We start from the raw sequence: 27,968 nt of genomic DNA, 5'->3' as shown, positions 1-27,968 counted from the left end.
GGAAGGGGGCATGGTGTTGGTCGTCGAGGAATGGGCTAGGGTTTCCAGGAGGGAACAATTCCCACGGTTTTAGAGTAGATTTGTAGCTTGGATTGTGGATGTTGTGGTTGGTTGGCTCATTGCTGTGCAGATGTTTCATTCCCCTGTTGGAAACAATCCCTGCAAAATGTGGACAGGAGGAGTGAGGGGAAGATGTGTTCGGTGGTGGCATTCTGCCAGAGTTTTCTGAAATGGCGGAGAATGATTCTTTGAATGCGGAGGCTTGTGGGGTGAAAAGTGAAGACAATTACATTGCTGTGAGTGATGGGACAGGGGCAGGGGCAGAAGCGCAAGTGATAGGTTGGATGCGGTTGAGGGCTCTGTCAACCACAGTGCGCGGGAAACCAAGTTATGGCAGAAGGAAACCATGTATGTAGGTGGCATCACCCAAACAGATACGGTGTAGGCAAAGGAACTGGGAGAATGGGATGGAGTCCTTGCAGGATGTGGAATGTGATGAGCTTTAGTGAAGGTAGCTGTCAGAGTCTGTAGCTTTGTAGTGGATGCCAGCAGACAGCTTATTCCCAAAAATGGAGGCGGTAAGGGCAAGGAAAGGAGGGGAAGTGTTGGAAATGGAAGATATGAAGGTTATGGGGGACTGGAAATTGGAGGCAAAATTTTTCAAGATCCAGGCAGGCATGAGGCAGCACTGAAACAGTTGTCGATGTACCAAGAAAAGAATTGTGGGGAGGGGGTTGGGCCAGCCCAAGGCTGGGACGACGATTGTTCCACATACCCCATAAAGAGGTAGCTGTAACTGGGACCCATTTGGGTGTCCATTGCCACGCATTTGACTTGGCAGAAGTGAGATGAATTAAAGGATAAATTGTTCAGCCAAGCAAAAGAGAGCAGTGGTGGATGGGGATTGTTCAGGCCTCTGGTCAAGGCAGAAGCCGAGATTCTCAGACCATCCTGGCGGGGAATGGAGGTATAGGGGGATTGGACATGCATGGTGAACAGGAGGCAAATAGGGCCAGAGAACTGGGAATTGCCAATAAAGTGGTGAGCATCTGAGGAATCACAGATGTAGGTGGGCAAGGTCTGGTCAAGTGAACAGAGAACGGAGTAAGGTAAGAAGAAATTAGCTCAGTGGAGCAAGAACAGGTTGATATGATGGGCCTACTGAGGCAGTCTGGTTTGTTGAGTTTGGATGGAGGTAGAAGTGGGCTGTCCAGGTTTGGGAGACTATAAGGGTGGAGGCAATTGAGGGAAGATCTCTGGAGGCACTGAGGTCAGTGACAGTCCTGGCAACAATGGCTTGATGTTTGGGTGTGAGGTCACGGTCTGGGGCAGGAGGAAGAAGTGTCCCAGAGTCGGTGTTGAACCTCCGTAAGGGAAAGGTCAGTACACCAGACTACAACAGCACCACCTTTGTCAGCAGGTTTAATGGCAAAGTTAGCGATGGACCTGAAAGAGCAGAGCGTGGCAATTTCAGAAAAGGACAGGTTAGAGTGGGTGAGAGGGGCAGAGATATTGAGACAGCCAATGTCACACTGGCAGTTTTCAATGAAGAGATTGAGGCCAGTTAAGAGATCAGACGAAGGGGTACATGTGGAGGGGGAATAAGTTTTTTGTTCACTCATGAGGTGCAGGCATGACTGGCTGGGCTAGTATTTACTGCTTATTTCTAGTCGCTCTTGAGAACATGATTGTGAGCTGCCTTCTTGAACTGGTGCAGTTCATGTGTTGTAGGTAACACAAGAGTGTTAAGGAAGAAATTTCAGGATTTTGACCTGGCAACCTTGATGGAACTATGATATATTTCCAAGCCTGGACGGTGAGTGATTAGGAGGGGAAATTGCTGGTGGTGGTATTCCCATGTTTCTTCTCCCCTTGTCTTTCTAGATGGAAGTGGTCATGGGTTTGGAAAGTACTGTCAAATGAGCTAAGCAGAATTTCAGCAGGACATGCTACTGCTACTGTGAGTGAGTGGAGGCAGTGGATGTGCCAATCTAGCAGGCTGCTTTGTCCTGGCTGGTGTCAATCTTTTGGGGTGATGCATAAATTTTGTCTAATTGCCCTCCTCTGAAGTAACTTACGACATTCTACAATATAAAAGATTATATAAAAATGCGGGTTGCAATTGTTATACAAACTAACGAGCAAATATCTGAGAGGCCAGTCATTGTGTTAAGAAGGTATCAAAATGAGTCCAGTTCTTTGAATTTATTCAGGATTCAAGAGTAATTGAGTTTTTGACTGATTTTTCTTTCGCATTTCCCCTAATGGTGGACTCAACAGTGCCCTCAATGAAACTGACTGTTTGAGACCAGCTATCCAGGCAATTTCTTTTTTAAGTTATTTCTGATTGTGTGCTTGATCTGCTGAGAGTAAGCATAGGAAGGCATTGATGATGCTAAAGAGCTCATACAACATTTGAACTCAAGAATGTTTTCTATGAGCCTTGTTGCAGAACGATTGCTTTGCTTCAGTGATTCTGTCATCCAATATGTAATTCATGCTTCCCATTTCAAACCAACTCAAGAAATTGAAAAGAGTTGCAGCTATTTTGAATATATCCGGCTTTGCAACAGAAATATAAGGTTTCTTCCCACATGCATGTACACACGTAAATTTATATGCCCAATCTTTAAAGGACGTTTTGAGTCTAAATTGAAATGGCACAAATGGCAAACATTATACAGACAAGCAAAAGGATGCAGCAAACAGAGCAGTGTGCTTGGTGGTTTCCGTAGAGAAGGAAATTTCATAAGTCTCACCAGATTTCCAAGGAAAAGCATCTAATTGTAGTCTTTAGGGAAACAAGCCCTGAGGTGGCTCTGTTTTCAAACTGGCACTGATTTGGCACATGCTCATTAAGTTTAGAGGCCAGATTTTGGTTGACTTCAGGTTCAATTAATCACTAAGACACTGTGTAAGCCCAGCAAAATATTGCTAACGTTATATTGCAATTCTCCATCGTCGGTGCTGTGATAGTTACCAGCTGGAACTAATGGTTTAAGTAGAACGGAGTTCCACCTCAAGATGTTGGCTGATAAAGCAAAGTGCTGTGACTCTGGGTAAATATAAATGCATGCTGTTAACAATGTCCCCGACCTTCTGTTTCCATATTGATCTGGTCAAGAGTGAATTGGTACACCAAATGATTCATACAGATTAGCAGCTCAGTTTTCACTTGTTGAACTTGATTTTTTTTCTCCTCTAAAGTGCTTGTTTTGGTTTTGCCAATAATGTCTGCGCAGAAATACAGATACATTCCAAAGTGATATCAAATGATATCTGCAAGCGACATACAGAGAATTTTGAGTCTGGTGCAAATACCAATGCATCTTATCTTGTGACAGTTACGCAGCAGTGTTAGAGTTCTGACCTTGTGTTGAACGACAAAGTGACAGACTATTAAAGGAGATGGTATCAGCAAAGGTTATTGGAGTGATGGATTAAGCAGCTCAATTAAGGAATCAGCCATCACTCACTATAATTCACTGGCAACTTTAATTAAAAGTATTTTGGTCGCTTGTTAGCATATGATTATTATCTCAACATATGTCAAATACACATCACAGTAGATACTGTACTATGAAATGTAAATTACATGAATACTCTTAGTGGAATATCAGACATAGGAAAAAACTTCATTTTCAACTAAATTATTGGACCATAATTCAATGCAATCAAAACAAACGAGTAAGAACTTACTTTAATAGTTACAACTAGCAAAAAAACTTCAATAATCTCTTGATCTCCTGCTACCATATATTAAGGTGCATTTTGCATTGACATAGTCTTTTACCTGGCATGTTATATTTTTCTCCTAACTCACCATTGTTATACAATAAATACAACTTCTAATTTGTGAGTTAACTATGCCCATATGTAAATGGGAATATAAAAATAAGATAACCATTTGCACTGTTACTGGGGAACTAGGGCAGGCAGTTGATCAAATCATATAATCAACTTAACCTGTTATTTTCATCAAAATACAGCGAGAATTTGTTATTCTAGCTATTCTGAGGTTTACTTAGAGCAATTGTATCACTTTTCTTGTGTTTTGAAACATTGGGGGAAAAAATGCCTGCTGGAACTTGAATATTAAGGAAGAGCTGCCCCATTCCACTGGGAATTAAAGGGGAAGGGGATGATTGCTTGACCCACATGAGCACACATATAACACCAGATATCCTCAATCAAGCCTAATTGTTCTCAACTGAAATGCACAACATACAGCTGCTCAAATTGTTGGATGTTGAACAACTGAGATGAATGTAATTATATTTTTGACTTCAAATTGAGAAAAATTGATTAGGAACAAAATTTCACCTCAATGAAAATTTGTTCTCTGAGCATCTCCTTCCACTTTGTTAACTAGTATCTGTTGCAAAATAACCTTACTGTTGTAATCGAAAACAGTTCTACGTAAAACTATAATTATGGAAATGGCCTGGGTTGACTTGCCCTCTGACATTTCCTTTCCTGTTGGAAAGTGATTGACCTCGATTTTCCTTCTGCTCAACCTATCCCCAAAGGCAGTTTGGAAATCAGGAACCAGTGTGTGAGGGAAATTGTGGGTTTCACCTGTTTAATACAGAGGTACTCCTGTTATTCATGCCTTTTCTGACTTACAAATGTTCCTGCTCCCTGCCCTCTAAAAGGCCTTTAACCAATTCCACATTGTGATGTTCAGTCTGTATCATTCACTAGCTTTGATTGTGAAAAGCTACATTGGATCACAGTAGAATTCATTAATTTTGTTCCAATTAAGACTTTTTTCTCTCAAGGTTGAAATATTCATGATTTTCTTCATTTGCTTTTCCATAATTCCTCTGTTACATCGCAACAGACTGCATGATCCGAAGGGGAATGTTGAATAACTTATCCCTCCTCCCATGTGGAAAAGTCTTTGCCATTCCAGCATTATATTGTCGATTTTGACTGACTGGTCCATTCTTCTGATTGCCTCCCAATAGCTTGGAAGTTTGAGGATCTAATGATTTTCTACAATACTGTAATCTAGTGAGAGTGAATGAGCAGGCCATGTTAACATCACAATATTTACCCTTATTGATTTCTGACAAATTTCAAATATACACATCTTCCCATTGACAAATCTGTAGTCTTTTTTTTCAATAATTGATTTTACAGAAGCTGAGTTTGCTTAGGATTTAAAACAGAACTGCACTGGATATACTATATTTTAATTAGGAGTAGAGTCAGTCACTGATTTCAGTATAGAAAAATAGACAAAGTTGAACCAGAAATGGTGATCTTCCCTTTCTTTTGTGAAGGGCCATGAGTGACTTTCTATGTAAAAGTCTCTTTAAAAATACAAGCATGATGTGGAGGTGTCAGTGTGGGACTAGGGTGGACAAAGTCAGAAGTCACACAACACCAGGTTATAGTTCAACAGGTTTATTTGAAATCACAAGCTTTCGGAATGCAGCCCCTTTATCAGATGAAGTAGTTGTTGTATTTAACCACGAATCCACTAACGAATTGCAGAATACAAGCTAAAACTTAATATTCATGTTTCAAAATTATGCCAGATTTGCAGTATTCACAGCAACAATATTTAACCTCATAAAGGTAATTAATTATTATTTGAATGCGCAAAGTGAAGACATCTTGGCACTTCTGGTGAGACTGCAGAAAGGGCTTCAAACAGAAGTGTGGAACAGGCTTTCTATTTAGGAGCCATTCAGGCTAGCAGGCAGTTATAGTACCTCAGGTGTATGTGTTTGGGGTTGGGGGATGCAGAGGTAGTCATCTAGAAAGAGGGTGAGTAACTTGCTGGAGATTTGTGCAGTGGGAGAGTAAACTTTTTTAGTTGTTGTAGGTGCCAGCCAAGCGAGCTCTCTCATTCATGAAGGGATGGTGTCTTTTTTCTCTAAATGGTAAAGTCAGTTAAGGTGACAGAGTGGTAACATCACTAGAGCAGTAATCCAATACCTCAAGCTAATGTTCTGTGGTCAGAACCGGAAGAATTGCAGGTGCTGTAAATCAGGAACAAAAACAGAAGTTGCTGGAAAAGCTCAGCAGGTCTGGCAGCATCTGTGAAGAAAAAAATCAGAGTTAACGATTCAGATCCCAAAACGCTAACTTTGATTTTTCTTCACGGATGCTGTTAGACCTGCTGAACTTTTCCGGCAATTTCAGTTCTTGATCGTAATGTTCTGGGATCTCAAGTTTGAATTTTGCAATGGTAGATGGTGAAATATGAATTTAATTCATAACTCCAGAATTACAAAACTAGTGTAGATATTTAGGCTTTGTTTTAGAACCAAACTGTTGTGATTTTATTGCATACCTCTCGGGCAGGTGGGACTTGAATCTGGGTCTCCAGGCTCTGAGGTAGGTACACTAATGCTCCAGCACAAGAACTCCATATTCATTATTTGATCTGTAAATATTGTTCACCAACCAGTACAGATATGTTATGATCCACCTCTGAAACAGGTGGTTGAAAGGGTATGGGTGAAAAGTAGGCACACTACCACTATACTACAAGAAGCTATAAAGCTATATTAATAGTGACATGGTACCATCATTATTTATGAACTAGCTGTTGTCTATTGTGATAAAAACCTACCTGGTTCACTAATGTCCTTTAGGAAAGGAAATCTGCTGTCTTTACCTGGTGTGGCCGACATATGACTCCAGACCCACAGCAACGTGGTTGCCTCATATAAGCCTGAACAAGTCGGTAGCAGGGGTGGCTCAGTGGTTAGCACTGCTGCCTCACCAAATCAGGGACTCACGTTCAATCCAGCCTGAGGTGACTGTATGGATTTCATCTCATTGTCCAAAGATGTGCAGGCTAGGTGGATTGGCCGTGCTAAGTTGCCCATTGTGTCCAGGGATGTGAAAATTAAGTGGGTTAGCCAGGGGGAATGCAGGGTTTCAGGAATGGGTGTGGGTCTGGGAGGGATGCTGTTCAGAGGGTGGGACTCGAGAGGCCAAAGAAGCTGCCCCCACACTGTAGGGACCCTAAAAACCACTCAGATCAAGGGAAGTTAAATTGGTCCAGCCAGTAATTTCCCTTCTGCTGAGGAGGGGAAAGTGTGGGGTCTTCCATGTCAGTGGGTCCTGGACCAGAAAGCCAAGCTGTTTGAATTGTTTCAAACGTGCATTCAGCATAGATCCACCCGGGGTGGGGGTTCTTATGTTTGATGTGTTACTGCATCTCTTTAAAGCGGCAGCCTCCGTGTTTGGATTCAGCCTAAGAGGGAAGTGAAGTGATTGTCAGCGCCCGGAGGGAATGATCATTTAAAAAAAGAGACCTGGAAACTATCCAAAGTACTTCTACAAATCTGGGCAGCTGTAAATAAATCCCTCCAGAAAGTTGGATTTATTCGACTTCAAACTTGCAAACTGACGACGTAAGTACGTGGCTAATAACGCTGATTGGGAGCCAGTTTTGTTTTTGTTCAGGTTCATTCTAAAATACAACTTGTCCAGTCCCTGCATTAACTCCAACAGCACTTGATCTCAGGTGGTGGGCATTTGTATAAAACTTAGGAAAACAGCCTGGGTCATCTCCCAGTTCCTTGCTTGCAAGGCTGATTTTTAATAACTGGAGGACCTGGTTAAGTGGAGTATTAAATAAAAAAATGTTGTGGATCTCAGCAACTTTAATTTTGTCCTCACATAATGAGTGTCCCACTGGAGAGCAGGTACAATGTTGTATGTGGAAGTGTGCAATGTGGCGAAGCTGGGACTGTTGCTGACTAGGTGAACATGAGTTAACATCAGTGTTCGCCACCTCCTTGTGTGCCCTGTCTCTGTCCTGCCGGTCAAGAGGAGGGTTATAAACACAGGAATTTTTTTTTCTCTTCCCTAAACAAAACCATCTCTAAATTTGTCCCGACGTCACAGTTCGCTGAGAGTGGGCGACAGCGTCCTCTAGACGTAATGCTTGTTTCAGAAAGGAATCTGAAAAGAAAGCGAGAGTTTAAAAACTCCAAGGCGAGGAGCCGATTCCGAGACCCACAGTTAGTTCCTGGGTATTCTGGCAGTCACCCGCATGTAACAGACTGTATCACAGCCTGCAGTCTTCTGCAAAGAAGGATTTAGGAAGTGCTTTTCACACTTTAAAAGAAACAGGGAGCTAAAGGAACACGTTTCATTGGAGGTTTGCTAAAAGTTTGTGTGTGTGCTTTTCCTGCTCAAGAACGCATTGGGATTTCATGAAAAGGATCTTTTATTTTAAAAAAACATACTGAACAGCTGCTATTTGGAGTTCACCCAGTGGGAAAGATGCAGTGCAGTCGCTTCTGGATTTGTATGTCAGTCCTGGTGGTCTGGGGCAGCTTTGTGGTCCCCAGTGAGTCTCAAAGGAGTTTTAACAGCAGGTCTCCAGCTCTGAACGCCAACCTGACAGCGAGCACCGCAAGGTGGGGAAGCGGGACCGCAGCCCGGCTCAGTCCCCTCTCACTGCGGCCAAGCGATGCTGCTTCCCCCCGCAGTGCCTCCGCTAGGATCCGGCGCCCCATCACGTCCCGGATTAGCGCCGTGTCGTCCCGGGAGAGCTCTCGGATACAGTACGGGGCGGCCCGGAGCCCGGTGTGGAACGGCCAGGGAGCAACTTCAAGCCAGGAGCAGGAGCCGGCTACGGGAAAGGGTACACCTGGACGGACCGCATTCTCTCCGGGCTCCCTGAGAAGCAGGATCACGGCGAGTGGGTCCCAGCTGAGGAACCGGCAACTGAACAGACAGAGCCCGGGAAAGCGAACACCTCCCAGGAGGCTGATAGGGTGAGAATCTGCTGTAAATTTATGACCTGTTAATAACAGTCAACATTATATATAAAAAAAACCTACTGTCTCGTACATAAAAAAAACTTGTGCACAGTGCAATAAGCACATTGGATCTTCAGCGTTATGAATTAGTTTCAAATAAGTCAGTGTTGCTACATTGCCATATGCGAAATAATTCAGGTTATTTATAGTCTCGAAAACTGCGTTTAATTTACATCCAGTTATGTCTGCAGGCTGTTTACCTCCAGATAGCATTAAACCTACTCTCGCTTGATATTGTTCTGAAATGTCTGCACGTACCCCCACAACATCCCCCCCCCCCCCCCCTCAACCACGATCGATCCACGTTTTACTTTGAACAGAGCGTTAACAATCCCGCAGTTACTGGTGGAGCGAAGGCACGGTGTCTCCAACTGTACTTATTTTTAAATTTTGTTTTCATCTAATGTCCCAGAGAGCCGATACTGGACACTCAAGTTTAAACTTCCCCAGCCTCCAGGATGTCGAAGGGACATGACTTTGGAATCAGTTTTTCTCTCAATAATGTAAACAAATTTAGAATCAATTCCCTGGGCTGAATCCCCTCTCCCTGGAATTCTGACTGCACTGTGTCCTATCCACATCAGGAACTCTGATGGATCAGAACCTGGTTTGCTGCAGTTTAAGGGTTTAAACAGTACCGCGTGTGGGAGAGAGCCATTCACATTATTAGTGCAATTCTGAGGAAGGGTCACCGGACCCGAAACGTTATCGCTGATTTCTCTCCACGCATGCTTCCAGACCTGCCGAGCTTTTCCGGTTTTTGTTGCACTTTTTAACAGGGATAGATGCAAGTCTAGGGTCGCAACAACACAGTAAACGAGGCTTAGAGTCACAGAAACGGATCCTTCTGTCTAACTCATCCGTGTTTCCCAAACTAAACTAGTCCCACTTGGCCTGTGTTTGGCCCATATCCCTCTAAACCTTTCCTATCCATGTGCCTGTCCAAATGTCTTTTAAATGTTGTAACTATCTGCATCTGCCACTTCTCTGGCAGTTCATGGGAGAAAACGTTGACCCTCAGGTCCCTTTTCAATCTTCCTCCTCTCACCTTAAAAACATGCCCTCTAGATTTGAACTTGCCCCACCCTGGGGAAAATATTTTTGCCATTCTCCTTATCTGTACCCCTCCTAATTCACAGACCCATCAACTTCCCACACTCTGGTGAAGAAAAATTCCCAGCCTCCCTATACCTCAAATCCTTCCAGTGCGGGCAACATCCTGGTAAATCTTTTCTGAACTTTCGCCCATTCCCTATTCGCTCAGTGCACCCGGCTGAGGACGGCACGGGAGATCCTAACTGAGGGCTGTGTGCACGCTAGTCCTTTGCACTCACTCTCTTCTGTGTTGTAGCTGGTGTTGAGGTGCCAAGTGGGAAGTGATGGCAACGCCAATTGTGCATTTCTTTAGCGATTGCTGGGTGGGAATATCCACAGAGTATCATCGGAGTGCACTTTTCCGACCCTGCAACGCCAAGGCTTGCCTTCTGCGCGGTGTAGTCAGTCCCAAAGTTGTGCCGCCTCCAGGAAGCCTGGTGCGCCCGTCTATTTTGGGTGAAGTATCGGCGCGATATGACATCAACTTAACGATACCCCCAGTTGTGCTCCGGTCTTTAACTGTTTTGGCTCCAGGATCAAAACAAAAGGAACCTCGCTTTAATGGGGATGCTTTGAAATGAAATCACAAACCCCAGCTTTAATGACTTCATACTCTTAAAAGAAACGACGGCGCCAGCAGCCAAATTTGCGAAGGGAGTGGGGGCGGGGGGTGGTGTGCTGCACATTTTTGCTGGAAGAAAACGTAGTTTTAAGTCACAATTCGCCTTCTCCTCCTTTGGACGGTGACTGCTTTAGAAAACATAAGGCGTGAAAGCGCATCCCTCATTGAACAAGTGGTCCACAGTACCACTCATCCTAAATAACCAAAAGGGCGAGCGGGCTCGAGGGAATAAGCAACATGAAAAAAACAACGTGAAAGCACTTTGCCCGGGACTTGTTCGCTGTCACTTAGCGGCGGCTTGTGATTTTGGGTGGTTTTCTAGAGTGGCGCTGTTAGCTCTCCCGTGTCTTCTGTGAGGTTTTTGAGATCAAACAAGGGAGATCAGTTCAATCCCACAGAGATCACTTGAGCCTCGCAGTGTCTAGTTTCAAACGGGCCCTCGTTGCTTCTCGCAAAATATTGAAACACACAAAAAACACATCAAGCCGTTTTCCACAGGGAACGGACCGAATGCTGCATAACACAAGCAGAATATGTACCTCTTTTAAAACCGCAGAGTAGCAGTGCGTTTGTTCATTGACAAAGTTACGCCAGTTACAATAAGGAGGCTTTACGAAAGTGATTGCAGACCCATTGAAATGATGCCAGCACTTTGTCTCCTCGTGGGGTGCCCGGGGTGGCTGGTGTTGCGGGGGGGGGGGGGGTGGTGGGGAGGCGTGCAAAACAGAAGTCAAATTTGCCAGGTTGAATCCAGTCTGTTTGTTTAATTAAGTATTCCTACCATTTCCCTTTCATTGAAAACAAACAAGTTGAATAATAATTTCTCATGCTCCATTCACAATAGGGTGATATTCTATTGGGGTAGTAGAGAAAGCTAAATTGGGAGAATCTGAACAGTAGTGACCATAAAAACTACAGCAAAACCATAAGAGTGCTTTGACATTTTTCCAAAGATGTGATCCCTGGAATGTTGTTAAATATTTATGAATATTTCAGTGGGTTTGTGACTAATATAATCTACACACGTTTTCAATCATCTATCCCAATAGACCTTTCGAGACAATATGGTGTTTAAATGAATTATTTTGGGGATTGTGTATGTAATGACAGGCAAGAGTGGAAAGAAAACAGACAGGAACTCTAACACGGAAAAAAAATGTAAAAGAAATCAACATTTCTACACTTTCCATCATTGAGCAACATTACAACAATAACAAACTTAAGTACAGGTTTGTAGCAGGCAGATATTTGAAGCAGATGTCAGCAATGACTGGAAGGCATTGGTGTATCAACAACATGAGGCCAGTTATAACTGCAGAAGGATAACCACAGCATGCAATGCACTGGGTGTGTTATGATGGATTTGGTCTCTTGCAAGTACCGTGGTTGACTATAACACAGCTAAGAGGCACGTCAAAATAAAATTGTAAAGCAGGAAACATTGGCTCTTGGCACAAGGTCACAAATTATATAGTACTTTTTTAAATTCAATATCTAGGTTGGCATCACTGGTTAGGCCAGCATTTATTGCCGTTCCCTAATTACCCCCAGGAATAGTGAGCTGACCCTTGAACTGTTGAAGCCCATAAGGGATAGGTAGACCTACAGTGCTATGGAGGAGGAAGTTCCAGATTTCTGACACAGTGACACTGAAGGAACAGCGATACATTGCCAAGATAGGATGATGAGTGCCTTAGTTGGGAACTTGCAGTGGTGTTCTTTTGCTTCTAGTACCCCTTATCTTCTAGAATCATAGAATAGAATCCCTACAGTGTGGAAGCAGGCCATTCAGCCATCAGATTCACAACAACACTCCAAAAAGTAAACCACCTGGACCCACTCCCTATCTTATCTTTGCATTGCCTACCCTAGCCACGAGGGACAATTTACTACGGCCAATCTACCACACTTGCACACTTTTGGACTGTGGGAGAAATCTGGAGCACCTGGAGGAAACCCATGCAGATAAGGGGAGAATGTGTAAACTCCAGAGTCACCCAAGGCTGGAATCAAACCCAGGTCCCTGGCACTATGAGGCAGCTATGCTAACCACTGGGCCACCTAGCTACCTAATAGTGGGGTCCCCTTGTTCAAGTCTCGTGGCATTCTAGATGGTAGAGGTCATGAGTTTGGAAGGATGCATCAAAGGAGCCCTGGTGAATAGTTGTAGTGTATCTTGTAGATGGTACATCCTGCTCCCACTCTGCATCAGTGCTAGAGGGAGTCAACGGTAGATGGCTTGACACTGAAGCAGGCTGCTGTTATGAGATACTTGAGTGCTATTGGTGCTGACTCATCCAGGCAAGTGAAGAGTATGCCAAAACACTCTTGACTTGCACCTTGTACATGATGAACAGGTTTTGGGAAGTCAGGTAGTGGGCTACTCACCATAGCATTTCAGGCTTCTGAACTGCTCTTGTAGCCAACAGTATTCATATACCTGGTCTATTTCAGTTTTTGTTCAATTGTAATGACCCCCTGTGGTCAACTCAGAGACGATACTGCCATTGAATGTGAGAGATGATGGTCAGATTCTGCCTTGTTGGGGATTGTCATTACCTGGTTCCTGTGTAACTTGCCAGTTATCAACCCAAACCTGAATGTTGTCCAGGTCTTGCAGCATTTGAACATAGACTGCTTCAGCTTCTGAGGAACACTGTGCAAACATGAGTTTAGCCTCCCCACTTCTGACCTCATGATAAAGGGGGAGCAATGATGATGATAGAGCACGCTATCTCGATGTAGTCCTGTGTAAGAATTAGTGATCTCACAGCTGGGGATCCTCTTGGAAGGAGCGATCACAGTATGGTTGAATTTAAAATACAGATAGAGCGTGAGAAGGTTAAATCCAGTACTAATGTCCGTGCATAAACAAAGCAGACTATGATGCAATGAGGGAGGAGTTAGATAAAGTAAAATGGAAGCAGAAGCTTTATGGTGGGTCAATTGAGGAACAGTGGAGGATTTTCAAAATGATTTTTCACAGTGCTCAGCAGAAGTATATTCCAGTGATAAGGAGGAGCTGTAGGAAAAGAGAGAGCCAGCCATGGATGTCTAAGGAAATAAAGTATCAGATATAAAAAAAATACAAAAAAGCAAAGATTAGTAGGAAACTAGTAGACTGGGAAATCTTTAAAGGCCAACAGAAAGCCACAAAAAAGTTATAAAGAAAAGTAAGATAGATTATGAGAGTAAACTAGCTCAGAATATAAAAACAAGCAGCAAAAGTTTATATAAATATGTAAATGATAAAAGAGTGGCAAAGGTAAACATTAGTCCTTTAGAGGATGAGAAAGTGAATTTAATAACTGGGAATGAGGAAATAGCCGAGATATTAAACAATTATTTTGTGTCAGTCTTCACAATGGAAGACACAAATAATATGCTGAAAAGTGATAGCAAGAAGGTTATAGCAGGTGAGGACCTAGAAACTATCATTATTACTAAGGATGCAGTGCTGGGAAAGCTAATGGGGCTAAAGGTAGACAAGTCTCCTGGCCCTGATGAAATGCATCCCAGGGTACTAAAAGAGGTGATGGAAGAAATAGCAAAAGCGCCAGTAATTATTTACCAAATTTCACTGGACTCTGGGATGGTTCCGGCAGATTGAAAAACAGCCAATGTGATGCCACTGGTTAAAATGTGAAGTAGACAAAAACAGGTAACTACAGGCTAGTTAGCTTAACTGTAGTAGTGGGGAAAATGCTTGAATCTATCATTAAAGAAGAATTAACAAGACATCTGGATATAAATTCTCCCATTGGGAACATCCAGCATGGGTTCATGAACGGTAGGTCATCTTTAACTAATTTGATGGAGTTCTTTGAGAACATTACTTGCATGGTGGACAATGGGGAACCTGTGGATACAGTGTATCTGGATTTTCAGAAGGCATTTGACAAAGTGTCACACCAAAGGCTGCTACATAAGATAAAGTTGTACAGTATTACAGTTAATGTATTGGCACGGATAGAGGATTGGTTGACTAGTTGAAAACAAAGAGTAGGGGTAAATGGGTGTTTTTCTTGTTGGCGGTCAGTGGCTAGTGGTGTGCCTCAGGGATCAGTGTTGGGACATTGTTTACAATTTACACAGATGATTTGGACTAAGTGGGGTGTGTCAAAATTTGCAGATGACACGAAGATGAGTGGTAAAGCAAAGTGTGCAGAAGACACTGAAAGCCTATAGAGGGATATAGATAGTCTAAGTGATAATGGGAACTGCAGATGCTGGAGAATCCAAGATAACAAAGTGTGGAGCTGGATGAACACAGCAGGCCAAGCAGCATCTCAGGAGCACAAAAGCTGACGTTTTGGGCCTAGACCCTTCATCAGCCTCTCTGCCACACTTTGTTATCTTAGATAGTCTGAGTGGGCAAAGATCTGGCAGATGGAGTACAATGTTGATAAGTGTGAGGTCATCCATTTTGGTAGGAATAACAGCAAAATGGACTATGTTTTAAATGGTAAAAAATTGCAGCACGCTCCTGTGCAGAGGGACTTGAGTGCCCTTGTGCATGAATCGCTGAAGGTGGGATTGCAAGTGCAGCAGGTAATTAAAAAGGCAAATGGAATTTTGTCTGCCGTTGCTTGAGGGATGAAGTTTAAAAACAGGGAGACTATGCTGCAGCTGTATAGGGTCCTGGTGAGGCCACACCTGGAGTACTGTGTGCAGTTTTGGTCTCCTCACTTGAGAAGGGATATACTAGCACTGGTGGGGGTGCAGAGGAGATTCACTCAGTTGATTCCAGAGTTTAGAAGTTTGGATTATGAGGAGAGACTGAGTAGGCTGAGATTATACTCATTGGAATTCAGGAGAATGAGGGGAGATCTTATAGAAACATATAAGATTATAAAGGGAATAGATAAGGTGGAGGCAAGGAGGTTGTTTCCACTAGCAGGTGAAACTAGGACTAGAGGGCAACACCTTAAAATGAAGGGAAGCAGAGGTAAGACTGAGGTCAGGAGGAACTTCTTCACTCAACGGTTGTGAATCTGTAGAATTCCCTGCCCAGCGAAACGGTTGAAGCTACATCGCTGAATGTGTTTAAGGCAAGGCTAGATAAATTTTTGAACAGTAAAGGAATTAAGGGTTATGGTGAATGGCAGATAAGTGGAGCTGAGTCTCAAAAAGACCAGCCATGATCTTATTGAATGGTGGGGCAGGCTCAAGGGGCCGATGGCCTACTCCTGCTCCTAGTTCTTATGTTCTTACATTCTAAAGGGAGATCATTGAAGAAGCAGCTGAAGATGTTCAGCCTATGTCACTATTCTGAGGACCTGCTGCTGTGATGTCCTGTAGCTGAAATAACTGACCCTCATCAGCTGAGAACACCTTCTTTTGTATCAGGTATGATTCGCGCCAGGAGAGAGATCTTTTCTGATTCCTATTGACAATGACTTTGCTCAGGCTCCCTGATGCCACATTTGGTCAAATAAGGTCTTGATAGCAAGGGCAGCTACTCTTATTTCTATCTTGAGGTCATCTCTTTCGCCCATGATCATATGCTTGGATCATACAATGAGATCAGAAACTGTCTGTGTTGTGTGGAACCCAAACTGACGAGACTGAGTAGATTATTGTTGACTAAGTGCCTCATGAGTGTGCTGTTGAGGCATCTTGCTCACTTAGCTGATGATTGAGAATAGCCTGATAGAATGGTAATTGGCTGTGATGGATTTGACTTCCCTCTGTGGACAATACATATGTGGCTATCTTACATTTTTCCAGGTATATACCAGTGTTGTTTGGACTGGAACAGTTTGGCTGAATGCACGGCTAGTTCTGGAGTGCATGTGTTCTGAACTATTGCCAGGATGCTCTCAGGACCTTCAGCCTTTGCAATATCCAGTGCCTTCAGCCATTTTTTTGACACAGTATGAAGTGAATTAAATTGGCTGAAGACTGGTGCCTGTGATTCTGGGACCCCAGGTAAAATCTGAGATATATCACCCACTCGGCACTTTTGGCTGAAGAAACTCGTGAATGCTTCAGCCTTCTCTTTTGCATCGAGACACTTGGTACCCCCATCATTTGATGACTTTTTTTTAGATATTCCTCCTCCAGTGATGGATGAAAGCACCTCACAGCTCTACTTGAAATCCAATCATTCACTACAATGGAGAGACTCTGCAATGTAAAGATGAGACATTATCTCCAAGAGGACAGTGCAATAGTCATTCCTGCTGATACTACCATGAGCAGATGCATCAATGATGGGTAGATTGAGGTCGATATCAAACACTTTTTCGTCTCTTATGGAGTCCTTTACTGCTTGCTGTTTGCACAGTCCAGCAGCTATATCCCTTATGGCTCAGCCAGCTTAGTCAGTAGTGATGCTGTTGAGCCATTCCTGGTGTTGTTCAGCCACCCTTGCTCATGCACATTAGACTTCTCTATTCAGAGTACATTGTGTGCCCTTGCCACCCTCAGTACTTCCTCTGAGTAGTGCTCAACATGGAGATGGTGGCATCCATGATCCAATATTCTTAGAACGTGGTCGTAGGAAGGTGTGGATGGAGATTTGGTGTGGCAGCACACTCCTTACACTGTTTTCACCTGGCTTCCACTTTATCCTGAAGACAAGTCTCAATGTGTGTGTCCTAGATGCTCCTCCTCCTCTTTGGACAGTCTTGGGCCAGTCATTCACAAGTGTCTGTGGGAAAGCTGCACTTCACCAGTGAGACCTAGACGGTAACACTGAAGCGCTTCCTCTATCCACCAGTGGCTCGCCAACCGTTTCAGATCTGGGAGTAAAGCATCTGCTTGGGGCATCTCATGCCAGTCATGCTGATGACGTGCTCAGCCCATTGTAGCTGATCAAAGGCAATCAGTGTCTCGATGCTGGGGATCTTGGCCCGGTTGAGGCTGCTGGTGTTGGTGTGTCTTTCTTCCCAGCCAATTTGCAGGATCTTGCACAGGCAACTTTGATAGTACTGTTCCAGCACCTCGAGGTGTAGGCTGTAGACAGTCCATGTCGCAGAGCTATATAGGAGAGTGGGAACCACCACAGCTCTGGAAACCACGAGCTTGGAGTCAGATGTGATGTTGTTGTTCTCGAACACCCTTTTCCTCAGGTGGTCGAAGGCTGTGCTAGCACTCTGCACACAGTGCTGGATCTCTTCATCAATAGCTGCTTTGGCCAATAGGACACTCCTGAGGTTTTGGAAGTGACTATACGCCACTGTATTCTCATGTCAAAGGCCTCTGTCTTCCACAATTTGACTTATTGATAGATTTATAAACCGTACAGGAAAGTGGATAGAATGTAGGAACTCATAAATACTTTCCTTGTTGAGTTTGCATTATCTTGCTGTTTACACATCCTTCTTTTTCACAAAATTATTTCTGGCTATCTCTATCCTTCTAACTGCTGCATTACATGGATAAGCTGCAGAGCTCGGCTGAGAGGTGGCAAATGGAGTTTAACGCAGACAAGTGTGAGGTGATGCACTTTGGTAAGAGTAACTGGAAGGCAAAGTACAGGGCTAATGGTAAGATTCTTAGTAGTGTAGATGAACAGAGAGATCTCGGTGTCCATGTACACAGATCCTTGAAAGTTGCCACCCAGGTTGACAGGGCTGTTAAGAAGGCATACAGTGTTTTAGCTTTTATTAATAGAGGGATCGAGTTCCGGAACCAAGAGGTTATGGTGAAGCTGTATAAAACTCTGGTGCGGCCGCACTTGGAATATTGTGTACAGTTCTGGTCACCACATTATAAGAAGGATGTGGAAGCTTTGGAAAGGGTGCAGAGGAGATTTACTAGGATGTTGCCTGGTATGGAGGGAAGGTCTTACGAGGAAAGGCTGAGGGACTTGAGGCTGTTTTCATTAGAGAGAAGAAAGTTGAGAGGTGACTTAATTGAAACATATAAAATAATCAGAGGGTTAGATAGAGTGGATAGGGAGAGCCTTTTTCCTAGGATGGTGACGGCGAGCACGAGGGGGCATAGCTTTAAATTGAGGGGTGAAAGATATAGGACAGATGTCAGAAGTAGTTTCTTTACTCAGAGAGTAGTAAGGGAATGGAATGCTTTGTCTGCAATGGTAGTAGATTCACCAACTTTAAATATATTTAAGTCGTCATTGGACAAGCATATGGACGTACATGGAATAGTGTAGTTTAGATGGGCTTGAGATCGGTATGACAGGTCGGCACAACATCGAGGGCCTAAGGGCCTGTACTGTGCTGTAATGTTCTATGTTCTATTACATTTTACCATCTTCTGTTCAGTTTATCCATTTATGTTTTACCTAGGTGTTTCAATATGACTCCATCAACTTCAGGCTTCACTCCAGGTTATGTTCCCCAGTCAATTGTTTCTCTCCTGTACCATCTAGAACAGATTGGGAACGGTCCCAAAGGGAAGTTTTTCTCATGTGGGAATATTATTGCTCAAAGTCAGAATAGATAATTTGGTGAATTGCAATCCTGCTGCTATCAATGGATCACTTAAGAGAATTGGGAATCACTTAGCTTGAGTGGCTGATTTGTGATGCAAAGCGATGCTAACAGTGTGAGTCCAATTCCAGTGCTGGTTGAGGTTACCAAGAGGTCCCATCTTGACAACCACATCCTCACCTGAGATAAGGTGCCCCTCAAGTTAAACTCAGCTTCAAACATTGCTCTCCCCCTCTCAAGAGAATGCAGCCCCATGGTCCTCTGGGACTATGGTGAGTTTACTATGAGAACAAGCTCCAAGGCAATAACTTCTGTTTCTTCTCCACTTTTATCTGACAGTAAATAGTATCAAATTGCTAGATCATGCATCGCTTTCTCAAAAATGGAGAATTTAAAAATATTTTTCCTTAGCTTGTACTTTCCAAAGAAATCCAAGAAAAGCATGATTTCAAGTGTGTGGTACCTAAGAATGCAACTTCTCTTGCAGTAAACAGAGCCATTACAGTAGGCAATTGATCCTTTAATGCTTTTAAAGGAGCTAATGAGCCAGTTAACTGGTATAAATCCGTGGAATGTACAGTAGCAATTTCGGAAAGTTGTATTTAAAACTTGGATAATGTTCGTGTTGGAGGGCATGGCTATATATTATTGGAAGAGTGCCATCAGTTAACTACTCACAGGTCTACTATTGAAGTCTGGACGAATTTGCCCATTTTAAACAATTTCACAAATATGTAGGATAAATAGCGTTTTAAAGTAACAGCACTGAACATATGAAAGGGTGTGAAGGAAACAGTGAGGCAAATATTGAAACATTGCCACCGAGACACAGGAATTTTGTGCCCATAAAGAAGCACCTTTGCTTCTACATCTTGGTATTGCTTCACTCTGTCACAATAAATGGGAGAATGAGTTGCTGCCTTTTTGGCTGCATTTAAGTGGGAACTCATAAAACCCTTCCTGCAGCTATGGAAACAGCTTGCCTGTCTGATTGTTATTCAATCTGTGAATCTTTCCGCTGCTTTACATGATTCTACAAATATGACAAAATAAACAATAATATGGGATTAAATGTCAATTTCAGTCAGAGACAAAGCCGTCCAAAAAAACATTAGTAGGATGTGGAGTCAAATGGTCAGGTATGTTCAACTTTGGAGTTTCAGAAATCTTGTTTGGCCCTTGAATAAAATAAAAACTGTGTATGCTAAAGATCTGAAACAAACATAAACAGAAATTGCTGGAGAGACTTAGCAAGCTTGGCATCATCTATGGAGAGAAAACACAGCTGAGTCCAATGACCCTTCTTCATAACTCAATACTGCTTTTTCTTCACAGATGATATCAGACCTGCTGCATTTGTTCAGCAATTTCTGTTTTTGATTGTTTGGTCCATAATTTTGCACACAGATTTCATCGATCATCACCTTCAAGCATTTCTTCATTTATGCACTCAGTGCATCCGTCCAAGATTTATAGGCATCGATTTAAGAGCATTAGTCTTGCACTGTGTTAGTTCAAGGGTCTGTATGTCCTTTTCTTCAGTTCTATTTGTCATTTCTTTAGCAGTTATAGACATCATTTGTGTGAGCAGCCATTGCCTAAGATTTTAAAGGGGTTTCTCAAGTAAATCACTGGTTAGTCTTTTCGGATTTCCGTAGTGTTGTTTTTGAACCTGATAGTAACTGACAGTTTGTTAAAGTCAGAGTTTTTGGCGTAGCTTTGATTGATTTGAATATGGATTTGGTACTTGCCCTGGAAGAGGAGCAGAAGGAAGGATAGGCTACAGCCAAGACCTGTAGCTGCAGGGAGTTTAAACAAGGGCATCTAACACTAGCTTTGACCCCAAGTCTACTTAACGGTAGTTTATTGAAGCAATGCAAGGGGCTATGCTTTACCATGGAATCTCTATTAATTGATGCTGATTCAAATAAAGTCAGGTAAAATGATGTAGATATTTTTAGTCAACCTATTCAGATGCATTATGATGCAGCTGGGGAGGTGATAGCCTAGTGGTGTTATCACTGGACTGATAATCCAGAGACCCGCATAACATTTCAGGGGCCCGGGTTCAAATCCTGCCAAGATGGTGGAATTTGAATTCAAGAAAGCATCTGGAATTAAGAATCTAATGATGTCCATGAATCAATTGTTGATTGTTGGGGAAAAACCCATCTGGTTCACTAATGCCCTTTAGAGAAGGGAAACTGCCATCCTCACCTGATCTGGCCTACATGTGACTCCAGACTCACAACAATGTGGTTGACCCTTAACTGCCCTCTGGGTAATTAGGGATGGGTAATAAGTGCTGCCTGGTCAGTGATGGCTCATCCTGTTAAGAAGAAAGGGAAAAAAAAGCTGCAGCTATAGTTCCAACGTGGGCATCCTGGCTCTGAAACATAGACACTACCACTGCATCACAAGAGCCCTGACAGTAGGTAATTTTAATCCAATTGTCCAGATATGTTATAACATACATCTTGGGCAGGTGGGACTTAAATCGGGATCTTCTGGTCCGGAGATAGGGAACTACTACTAGGCAAGAAGAGGTGATACATCCTTGTCAATTTGCTGGGTACGCTAAATAGCTCCTAATAAATTAGAATGACAGATCTCTCTGAGTCTTAGTTGCAAAAATTACCCTGGTGCATGGCATCATCAACTTTGCACACACAACCCTGTACATGCCTGTAGAGGAGTCTGGCATTGATACGAATGGGAAGCCATTTCACATAGTGACCATGCAGTGACATAAGGCACTTCCTGCAGATCTTTGCCTTATTTACACGACACAGTATTCCTGTCTCATCCCTCAACCTCTTCTCCATTTCAACTGAAGCATCAGATTACTGGCCGACTACTTAGTGACACTGGCCATCCTTTTCAGGTTTGGCTAATTTCTCAGAAATCCAAGTGCAGTGACAGTGATAAGATACAACCGCTGCCCACTTGATCATGACCCACGCCCCGACCATCAAACCATCATCTCCCAAGCCATCCACAACCTCATCACCTCAGGTGACCTCCCACCCACAGTCTTGAACCTGATGGTTCCCCAACCCTGCACCGCCCACTTCTATCTCCTTCCCAAAATCCACAAACCCACCTGCCCTGGTTGACCCATTGTCTCTGCCTGCTCCTGCCCCACCGAACTCATCTCCACCTATCTGGACACCATTTTCTCCCCCTTAGTCCAGGAACTCCCTACCTACGTTCATGACACCATCCACGCCCTCCACCTCCTCCAGAACTTCCAATTCCCTGGTCCCCAACACCTCATTTTCACCATGCACGTCCAGTCCCTATACACCTGCATTCCCCTTACAGATGGCCTAAAGGCCCTTCACTTCTTCCTGTCACCTAGGCCCGACCAGTCCACCTCCACTGACACCCTCATCTGCCTAGCCAAACTCGTCCTCACCCTCAACAACTTCTCTTTCGATTCTCCCCAGTTCCTACAGACAAAGGGGGTGGCCATGGATACCCACATGGGCCCAAGCTATGCCTGCCTCTTTGTAGAGTACGTGGAACAATCCCTCTTTTGTACCTACACTGGCCCTAAACCCCACCTCTTACTCCTGGAAGGAGTTCGAACAGTTCATCCACTTCACCAATACCTTCCACCCCAACCTTAATTTCACCTGGACCATCTCTAATACCTCTCTCTCCTTCCTGGGCCTCTCTGTCTCCATCTCTGGCATCCACCTAGAAACTGATATCCATTTCAAGCCTGACTCCCACAGCTACCTGGAATACATCTCCTCCCGCCCACCTTTCTGCAAAAATGCCATCCCCTATTCCCAATTCCTTTGCCTCCGCCGCATCTGCTCCAAGGATGAGGCATTCCACTCCCGTACATCTCAGATGTCCTCATTTTCCAAGGACTGCACCTTCCCCCCCTCAGTGGTCAAGAATGCCCTCGACTGTGTCTCCCGCATTTCACACAACTCATCCCTCACACCTCCGCCCCGCAATAACAACCAAAACAGAATTCCCCTCATCCTCACGTGCCACCCCACCAACCTTCGGATACAACGCATCATCCTCCAACACTTCTGCCATCTCCAATCCAACCCCATCACCAAAGAAATTTTTCCCTCTGCTCCCTTAGTTGCTTTCTGGAGGGGCCACTCTCTCCGTGACTCCCTTGTCCGCTCCACACTACCCTCCAGCCCCACCTCACCCGGCACTTTTCCCTGCAACTGAAGCAAGTGCTACACCTGCCCCTATGCCTCCCCCTCACCCCCACCCCAGGTCCCAAGAAGACTTTCCACATCAAGCAGATGTTCACCTATACATTTGCCAATGCGGTATACTGCATCTGCTGTACCTGTTGTGGCCACTTCTACATTGCGGAAACCAAGTGGAGGCTTGGGGACCGCTTTGCAGAACATCTACGCTCAGTTCGCACTAAACAACTGCACCTCCCAGTCACAAACCATTTTAACTCCCCCTCCCATTCCTCAGACGACATGTCCACCCTGGGCCTCCTGCAGTGCCACAACGATGCCACCCGAATGTTGCAGGAACAGCAACTCATATTCCGCTTGGGAACCCTGAAGCCCAATGGTATCAATGTGGACTTCAAAATCTCCCCTCCCCCCACCGCATCCCAAAACTAGCCCAGCTCGTCCCCGCCTCCCTAACCTGTCCTTCTTCCCACCTCTTCCCTCCTCCCACCTCAAGCCCCACCCCCATCTCCTCCATACTAACCTCACCCCACTCCCTTGACCTGTCAGAACTCCCTGGACTGACCTATCTCCTCCCTACATCCCCACCTACACTCACCTTTATTGTCTCTATCCCCGCCTCTTTGCCCTGTCTTTGTCCCCTCCACCTATCTTCTCCTCTAACCATCTTCAGTCCGCCTCCCCCTCTCACCCTATTTATTTCAGAATCCCCTTCCCCTCCCCCATTTCTGAAGAAGGGTCTCGGCATGAAACGTCAGCTTTCCAGCTCCCCTGATGCTGCTTGGCCTGCTGTGCTCATACAGCTCCACACTGTGTTATCTCACTGGCACTGTGTGCGCTTTTAAGTCCTCATTGACCAGATTGTGGTTCTTCTGAAGCACTATTTCTGCTGCAGTTTACATCCTGAAGTGCTCCCCAGTATCTCAGACACTTTCTCTAGGAGTGTTGCCGAATGTTGCTACATTATGCACAATATTGCCATGCACGTGGCTAATCCATTGAACCACCTACAAAGAAAATTATGGAGGATTAGAAATGTATACAACAAGATGGCAGTGAGAAAGATGAAGGATGACAATGCCCACCTATTTTCCCAGCTGCAAGAACCCTTTGACAACAACTCATCAAAGAGTACTGAATATTGCCCTGTACCAGCAGACCCTTCCAGCTTCAGCCCTTTACCATCTTTAGAGAAAAAACATTAATCTTTCATATAGAACACTTGAATGGCCATCAAATACTCAACAAATTAAAAAGATGCAGCAAAAGTTCAAAAATAATGTAGTTTGCGGTGAGCTTTACAGCTGCTATTAATTAGAGTACACTCCCTTCATGAAGGTCTACTTTACTTGCTACTGCTAAGAGTTCCACATGTGACAACAGTTTGGGGATGTGCGAAATCCCGGGAAGAAAAAGGCCTTGAGGAAGATGGGTGTGAAAATCTTGGCTGCAGACTACGTCTTGTTTGGTGTTTTAGTGGCGGATCGAGTCATGCATCACCTTCCCAAGTACTGGCCCAAGTGATTCTGAAAGAGGCGGCATCGATCTCTCCCATGGCGATACAGCCAACTCACATAGGGTGGTGCCTCGGCCCTCCCACTGACCTGCTTTGACATCTTGGAACCTTCCTTAATGCATCTCCCCTTTTCTTTGAAACTTAATCGGCTATTCACAGATATCAGAACCTGCATGACCCCAGTATACACAATTTAACCCAGGGGCTCAAGATGTTTCCCAATTGGTTCTGATACACAAGCTGAATAAATTGAAGTTCATTTCAAATTAAGATAATTTTAACTGAAAATTGTACTTGAATGGAAAAAAGGATTTTAATTTTCCAGTTTTGTTCGGTCTCCCATTACCTTGCCTGTCTTTATAAGACAGAGAACTGCGATAGGTTTAGGGCTAGCTGTCCAGGCCCTACTGACCTCAGCAATGCCAAGAAACCTTCGTCTCCTTTGTTACCTCTCATTTAGTCTATAGAGGTCAGATTTACAAGTAATTTGGATGTCTCCATTCTCTATTTTATATTCTACATTTAACTCCCAAATACCAATTCGACCGGAACTCAATGTAGTCCTTGGAAACAGGCCCAGGCCAATAGAGATGAATATGGACTCTTGCCAGTATAAATTGGGACGTAGACTAGGGTGCCAAATCCCACACACTCCAAAAACGTGGTTGCTGATGCTTTGTCTGCTCTCACCCTACCGCATTTGGCTTACTTTCCTTACACTGTGATTTCTCTTGCCTGAGACACAGACCACATTTTTCATGTTATTATTTTCTGTTCAACGTTAATCATCGAGTATAGACAGGAGACTTCTCATAAAATCTACTTTACTAGAAAACAGCCCGATTATATGGGGGTGGTATGGGATGGAATTGAAGACATGGGGAATCTGCAGTCTTCTTTTATACATGTCTACCCAATGGTTCCTAAAACCACTCCTCAATACAAATGAAGCTGCCCCATGACCCAGTAGTATAACAGATGTCGGATTCATTGGAATTAGCATATGAATCCATAGTTTGACATGAAAAATAACCTAGGCACAGAACATCCATCTGTCTTGAGCAGCCAGCACTTTGAAATGCAACAAAAGTTTAATTCAAATGCACAAACATTTCAGTTAAGCTGTCTATTTATCAAAATAGTAACAATGGAATTGTGCTTGGCAGCAGCTAAACAGGTTTAATGGCTGAACAGCTGTAGCCCCTAACTGCTTTGTTAAATTAACTTGTGGCATTGACATATAGAATAGAAGCAGTAAGTGCAGCATCAAACAGCCCATTGGTGATGTACCATGACTCCATGAAAATTAACTACTTCTTCAAGCCTGTGCCTGTCTCACTGTAATACAGAAGGACCCAGGTGCTACAGCAAAACTGTCTCCTAAAAAATTGGGAGTAATAGTGAAATAAGAACTTTCATTGTAAAAGATCTACAGGGGATACATCTGCCCATGAATAGGTTCATCTGGTGATCCTTGAAGAATTTGCAAGTTAATTGCAGTCAGCTCCAAAAGGGAGGCGTAAATTGCACCCTATAGATAGTCATAATGCTTTTTGTTCATATCAAGTATCAAGTAGCATTAAGGACTCAATGACCAAAATAGAGCAAAAGAGAAGCTCTTGGGCATTCATCAGAATGACCTTATGATTTTAAAAGGAGTCCTGTCAGCAAGAATTCATCATTAATTCTATAAAGTGCTATCAAAAGTATTTGGGATTTAATTGCATACATTCCTTTCCAGTTTGTCTCTCGTCCAGCTGGAAGCACTATGATTATTAATTAGGTTATTGTATGACACAGATTCAAACACATGTTTGAAATATTTTCTTCAACTGGATTTTCAAAGGGGAAAAATAGTTCCTATAATTAAAATGTGATGTGATGAAGTCATTTCCATGAAATATGAAAAATATTCTATGGAAATGAATTCCATCTCGACATACTTTCTAATGTAAATATTTTTTAATTGCTCAGCTCAAAACATTGCAGTAGTGTTACATATTATATGGCTTATGAAGTTTAAATACTCAGTTATGTTGCAAATGCAGTCGGGGATATGTATATATAACAAAAATGCTTGTTGCCTACATCTGTCAATGGTTAAAGAGAATCTCATCAAAAATGAATTTCAAAAGGGAAAGGCATTTCTCACAATTAAATGTGGCACAATGATGTCATTTCCATGAAATCTGAAAATATTAAATGCAAATAATGAGATCACACATTGTGTCAGTATTTGCCTTCCCTTGAAGTCTGCTGATGTTGCTGCTTCTCTCCTCAAATCTGATTGATTTTTTAGTAAATTATGCATTGTGCTTAAGCCCATTGTCCCATACATATCTGTCCCATTCACTTGACTTTTAGTCCGGGGTCAAAATATCGATATCGGGATCATAATTGGAACCTAACTCCCAAATAGCTTCTGCTTAACAAGTCCGGCATGACTTTTGAGTGTTTGTCTCAAGAACCATCAGTTGTCAGAGAATGTACTCACTGTCCAATAGGAGGTGCTATAGCACTAAGAGCAGAGCAACCCCACTTGCAAGGATGGGAGCTTACACATTAGATGAGGCAGAGAGGTTGTTTCAAGATTGAGACGTAGAGTCATAGAGTCATACAGCATGGAAACAGACCCTTTGGCCTAAATAGTACCTGCTGAAAATAATCCCAAACTAAACTAGTCCCACCTGCCCGCTCCTGGCTCATAGTCCTCCAAACCTATTCATGTACTTATCCAGGTGTCTTTTAAACGTTATAACTGTGCCATTAGCAATCGATTCCTCAGGAAGTTCATTCCACGTGTGAACCAGTCTTTATGTAAAAAAAAATTCCTCTCATGTCCTTTTTAAATCTCTCTCCTCTCACCTTAAAAATATGCCCTCTACTCTTGTCATCCCACATCCTAGGGAAAAGACAGCGACCATTAACCTTATTTATTTCCCTCATAATTTTATAATTGTTTACACTTTGCAAATGTTCCAGAATGAAACCCGGCCAAAGCTGGAAGTTGACCATCATGGAGAGCTGTGGCTGAAACTGTGATTTTTTATGCGTTGGGGCAGGAATGAGGACCTAATAAGGCATATGGAGCAAAGTTCCCTAACTCTCTTACTGTCTCATCATGCATTGTGGAGGTTTATGGTTGGTGTAGAGTGCAGCCAACAATCCTCTTTTCTACTCCTTAAAATAAATGTTAAACAGCTGGGATAGATAAATAGATAGTAACTGTTTGGAGAGCCCTTCATGGATCCACTTTAGAAAGATTATAGGAATTAGTGTGGTCAGAATTGCTGTGACACACCTCTGGGACAGATGAGACTTGAACCCAGACCTTCTAGCTTAGAAGTA

At 43.4% G+C, this 27,968-nt stretch overlaps 1 protein-coding gene across 1 annotated transcript in view; it reads left to right on the top strand.

Moving 5' to 3' along the window:
• Positions 1 to 7,937: 7,937 nt before the first annotated feature.
• The window catches only part of LOC125455610 (latent-transforming growth factor beta-binding protein 2-like), a 474,230-nt gene continuing 454,199 nt past the window's right edge, over positions 7,938 to 27,968 (top strand). The window contains exon 1 of the mRNA XM_048537794.2: positions 7,938 to 8,753. Within this exon, the coding sequence (XP_048393751.1) occupies positions 8,257 to 8,753 (497 nt within the window). The 5' untranslated portion in view covers positions 7,938 to 8,256. The remainder of the gene's footprint in view (positions 8,754 to 27,968) is intronic.

This window comes from Stegostoma tigrinum, chromosome 10 (assembly GCF_030684315.1).
Source record: "Stegostoma tigrinum isolate sSteTig4 chromosome 10, sSteTig4.hap1, whole genome shotgun sequence".
Classification (NCBI taxonomy): Eukaryota; Metazoa; Chordata; class Chondrichthyes; order Orectolobiformes; family Stegostomatidae; genus Stegostoma; species Stegostoma tigrinum.
The sequence above is the reverse complement of the archived record's forward strand: the minus strand, read 5'-3'. Positions and strand labels throughout refer to the sequence as shown.